General features: G+C 35.0%; 1 protein-coding gene across 1 annotated transcript; it reads left to right on the top strand.

The window, feature by feature from the left end:
• Window positions 1–3,877: 3,877 nt before the first annotated feature.
• LOC149163344 (uncharacterized) lies at window positions 3,878–4,990 on the top strand. Its single transcript, XM_089430716.1, has one exon. The coding sequence runs from the start codon at window positions 3,947–3,949 to the stop codon at window positions 4,604–4,606; it is 660 nt and encodes a 219-aa protein (XP_089286842.1). The 5' UTR covers window positions 3,878–3,946; the 3' UTR covers window positions 4,607–4,990.
• Window positions 4,991–5,637: the final 647 nt, after the last annotated feature.

Below are 5,637 nucleotides of genomic sequence, written 5' to 3'. Positions count from 1 at the left end.
AGCTGAAAGTACTCCTCTCCTTCTATTTTCCAATTAACAAATCTGGCTTTATAAGCATGTACATGCATAAAAACATCCTCTGCCTGATTTAGGATGAATAAGCTAACTTCTTGGGTTGAGGGTTTGTTTGCCACCTTTAGGGGACATCTTGGTGGTTGAATTAATTGAAATCCAATTATAAATTGGAAAACCCAAACAAAACTTTATAAAATGCCTAAAACCGTTAGCTTTTAGCTAATCGAGTGGAGGTTTGATGACAGCACATGTCATTGGTGTCCACAACTCGTGGTCAGCGCGCCGGTGGTTTCGCTTTGTGGTTACGTTGATGGTGGCAATTTTGGTCACATGCTATGGTTTGCCCTGCGGTCTCCGCTACTGTTAACGAAACCTCCACTAACCCCCGACAGTTAACAATTCCATGTTCATATGTCAGCGTGGTTATGGCTGCAGTCTAGTACGTGGTCAAGATAGTTGTTATATTTAAACTCTGACGGTCATTCCCACAGCATGGTCACATGTCCTCCGCTATGGTCTCCAACCCGCGTGGTTAGGACTATGATTTTAATTTAATTTGTATTGTTTTATATTGTTTAACATTACAAATAGGCCGAGAGTTGGTTAGGGTTTGTAAATGTAATTTAATACATAGGTAAGACTTGAGCATTAGGTTTAGGATCATAGGTTTAGAGCTTAAGGATTGCAAATGGATTTTGAATGTAGATTAATACATAAGCTAATGTATTAGGGTTTATGCAAGCTTTAGGTTTATATGTGTAGAATAGGATTTAAGGCCTAGATTTAGGGTAAGAGTGAATTAGGATTCTTAGGGTAACAAGATGAACAAGATAGCTTAGGCATTAGGGTTTAGGTCTAGGTGTAGGTTTGACGTTTCTTTTAACTGTTCAAGACCCATGTCGACTTTGCACAACAACATCGATGAAACTGAAGCCTTTACCAGACGATCGACCCTGGTACATCCTTGTGGTCTCTGTGCAACATTCGTCAACACTACACGACGACGACCATCACATCTTTGAAACTGACATCGGTGGTGACAACAACAAGTCTATGTCGTCGACCAGGTACTTTAACTCGAATCCTTTTACACAATCAACTATATCAATCATAAATCCTGCAAAGTCAAACGACAAAACACTTGTCGTCGACCAAACTCTGGCGGAACTGTCAATGACATAAGTCGATAGCCAGGTACAACATCACATCAACTGAACGCCATGAAACTATAACATTACCTGAACGTGATCATTATCAACATTGTTGATATGTTGAAGTTGAACTGAAGCGACGACAACACTGAACGACACTCATGAACACCGATGACGACACTTTGAGCACTTGTGTATTTGGATCGACAGATCCTCCGAATCAACGACTCTTATGGATCCCCTTAGATCTATTACATTAATAAATGGGTTAGGGTTGGACCCTAACAATTTCTTAGATCCTAATGTGGGATCCGTGGGACAATAGATTCTTTTTCTTCTGCATAATTTAGGAAAACACTATTGAGCAAATACAATTACATAAAATGGAATCCCCCCTCCTTTAAGCATCTCAGTGTCTAACATTTCCTAATAGCCATCTAAGGACAAGTTTTTTACTTTCTCGACCCTCAATTAGATCTTTACTTTTATACCTTCTAGAATATTCTTGAAATTCCACATGTGACTATCCTTATATGCATGAATAACGAGGGTTGACATGACATCTTGTCATACCATGGTGGTCAACACAATAGTTGAACTTCCAAGAGGCATAACTTTTGTATACAAGCTTTGACTGACATGATCTATGTGATAGGAAATTTTTTTGACTGTAGATCAGTGTTAATGGGTCCCAACTAAAGTCGAGAAGGTTTTAGCCCCAAAATATTTCATTTGATGGCTCAAATGGCTCTAGAATTTTTCAAATATCAACTTTCCAAACTCAGACATGTCACTAACATGACCGTGCTAGCTAATTACCCTAATGTTTTCCACTTTTAAAGCATTGAAACACATGAAAAATAATCTAATGATCCAATTTGAATCAACTAACATGAGAGCCAAAAGAATTCTTTAGATTAATTCTAGCTCTAGTGAATGTCACTTATATCTAAGGAAGAGTTGACATAATAATGTAGATTCTTGGCTAAACCATTGGGAAAAGAGGATGCCACTCTACATAACGATGTTACTATTAAAAATACGATCACATCTAAATTTAAGGAAAAATTGTGATTCAATAAAAATTGGAGGGTAAGATAAAGAGGTCATTAATCTTAATCTAGAAAACAAAAACCACCTTTTGATACAACTTGTTTAAAGAAGAAAATCGGTGAAAAAATTCTAAAATTCTTTGAGAGATTAAAATTTATATTACCTTGATAATAAAAAGGTGAAGGATGAAAAAACACTTTAATGAAGTGCTCTTTATAATATTGAGGAGGAGGAGGATGACAAATGTATTCTTTTAAAATGTCTTATATTTTAACTCATCAAAATAAAGAGTTTTTAAAATGTTTAACTTCAACCTTTTCTAACATAAAAATATTAAAACAAAGTAATTAGTTCTTTATCATAGATAATCATCATCATCATTTAGTTAAAAAAACATTTTGGTGTATATAATCGTCATTATTTTGGGGTAGTATATGGTGTTATACAAGTTGTATGTTGTTAGGAAACACATGACCCTACTAAACATAGCCCTCATGGCGAGTGTAAGAATACTATCTTTGTTGAAATTTCCTTTCAATCTTGATGTAAAACCTAAAACATGTTACTGATGAAAATGGGCATATGGTAGGAGCGAAAGTAGACATATGGTAGGAGAAATATTTTGCCCATTTAAAACCACCAATGGTATAGTTCAATTGAAATGATATTCCTTAAATAACTATGATAAAGACTCCAAATCTACCAAGCATGAAGAGAGAGATCATTTTTTTTTTTGCTCAAAGAGATTTGCAACTCAAGAGATTTTAGTCCTTCTAAAAACTTAATAAATCATAAATTGAGATAAATGTAAACTAGTTTAATTATTAATTATATTTATAAATATTAATAAATCATAAATGGAAATAAATATAAATTAATTTAATTATTAATTATATTTATAAATATATATTTATATTTTTTATATTATATAATTTAAATCAAAATATTTTATTAATAATTATAAATAGAAATAAATATAAACTAATTTAATTATTAGTTATAATTATAAATATATATTTATATTTTTTTATATTATATAATTTAAATCAAAATATTTTATTAATAATTATAATAATTATTTTATTAAATTTTTAGGTTATTTGACTAAGTTAAAATGTTTTTGCATATAAAAAAAATAAAAAATAATGTGTACAATCATGTGTGATAATGCTCAAGATGGTGATTGCATTAACCATTAATTTTTTACACATGGAATTGAACACGTTGATAGATTAAGAAAGTCCAACAAGAACATGCCAAATTTAATGGTTGGTAGAGAAAGATCTTTATTTGAAAAGAGGATACCCTGAATTAATTTTCGCGAGTCATGGGATCGTATATAACCTACGTTCTATAGCTGCCATGTAAGTCAAATGAGCGTTTAAGCCACCTAACATCGTCCCAAACCATGAATTAATATGACTTAATTTTAATAAGATTGTGTAAAACCTACCTGCCATGTTTGTCATTGCAGTCAAATTAGTGTTTAGCCCACCTAATCTCCTTTCATACCACGAATTAATTTTATTGTCATAAAGATTATATAAAACCTGCGTGCCAGATTTTTATTCTGGACAGCAGCCATGGTATGGAAGTCAAAATAGCTTTTAGCACACCTAATCTCCTCTCAAACTGCTTTATTGTCGAAATATAAAGCTCTGATCTGTGTGCACATACATATCCAAGTGTAGGAGGAAAAAGATACGGAGAATACAGAAGACAGCGAGATGGGTAACGTGCTGCTGCGAGGAGGAATCCATCGTCGTCGACAGATAAAGATCATGAAAGCCGACGGATCAGTGATGAAGCTGCGGAGTCCTGTTTCTGTCAAAGAAATACTCATCGATTATCCAGATCATGGGATATTTGAGGCACCCGCAGGTCCTCCACTTAGGATAGGCAGTTTCACTCAACCTCTTCCCGAGAGGGCAGGGCTTGTACGTGGGCATCTCTATTATCTCATTTCTCTCCCACTGCCACCGGACGAACTCATCATTTCCAACAACAATAGCAATAGAGAGCCCTTCACAAAGGCTTCGTCTCGTAGCGTGCCAAGCGCGAGTTGCAGGTTACAGCCACCGTCCTATGCAGGAACAGCCACAGATTCAAGAAAAGAACATGATGTAGATCCTGTGGTTAATATGATTAATAAGAGCGGCGTGAGGGTTGTTTCTTCTTCTTACTCCACTGACGGATCGACCGTACGTGTGAAGCTTCGACTCAGAAAAGAAGATCTCGCTTCCTTTCTTTCGGCCAATAACGTACTCACGCAAAGTGCAGTGCTGCCTGCCATAGTTCAGCGAGCCACTCCACAGTCGGCCGTGTCGCCATGGAAGCCAAGTCTTGACACCATCGCTGAGCCCCACAGCCTGCTTACAGATTCATAAGCATCTAGAGGTCAAGCTCCCGCTTGCGGAGATAGTTAGCAGTATGTAATTACAGAACATTCATTCTATTGCTGGAATGCTAGAGAGTTTGTTTTCATTTATTCACCACATGAATATTGTGCAGATGAGATTCAATGTTTGTAAGTTTAAGTAGTAAAGAACATTTGGAAACAGTCACTCCTGCCCATGTACAAATATTTGTAGCATCGTTGAATCCAATCAGTAAAATTATTGAAACAAATCCAACCAGTCGAAGTTACTTTGGGTGTCCAAGTTTTTCTTGAACTGAAAATTTGGTTTCCAAATTTGCTTCGAGATATTGTACCATTTGTCGTTTCTTGACATAAAAGAATTGGTTTATAGATTTGTTTTCAAGTTTTATTCCATTTCTATTATTTGTATTGGTAGAAAAGAAAATTCATATTACTTGCCTAGGCATAGAATAAATATTTGGAAAAACACTATGCTTTTATGGCCTTTCTAATTTTATTTAGGTGCAGATCGAGGGTTACTGGCCCCTTCTGTAACAAATTTATTACAGCAAACATCAAAAACAATTTAACCATAGTGCGTTATTTCAAAAAAAATTCGATGAGCATATTCAAACTAAGATTACGGGTCAGATGACATAACTGTAAAATGCACTGAGAGAATGCATAGAATGCATTTCAGCGTTCCATGGGAGAAACTGTTGAGTTGAGCAGAAAGCATAATCTACAAATAAATTGAAATTGCAGAAAATAATGACAAATAAAAAGGATAACAAATAAGCAAACACAGAAATTGACACAGTTTTATTTGGTAAAACCCTCTTGTGAGGGAATGATATTCCAAGGAGATTTAGAACAGCCAAATCATATGCATACATTATTCAATCATTCAACCCTGTTTCTGGGAAAACTAGTGTCGATTCAAACTGTTAGTCCCACTAAGATGGGTAGCTATCTTAGAAACAAACAATCAAAACAATTCGAGATTTCCTTTAGGTGTAATAGATAAGAGGGAAGAAAAGAGGACCAACCTTGATCTTT

Source organism: Pinus tabuliformis, chromosome 5_1 (genome assembly GCF_031772625.1).
Source record: "Pinus tabuliformis cultivar Carrire ecotype Pingquan chromosome 5_1, CPIR1, whole genome shotgun sequence".
In the NCBI taxonomy this organism is placed as follows: domain Eukaryota; kingdom Viridiplantae; phylum Streptophyta; class Pinopsida; order Pinales; family Pinaceae; genus Pinus; species Pinus tabuliformis.
The sequence above is the reverse complement of the archived record's forward strand: the minus strand, read 5'-3'. Positions and strand labels throughout refer to the sequence as shown.

Excerpts from the sequence above, each read along its gene's own strand:
- LOC149163344 (XM_089430716.1), top strand. The coding sequence starts at position 3,947 with ATGGGTAACGTGCTGCTGCGAGGAGGAATCCATCGTCGTCGACAGATA.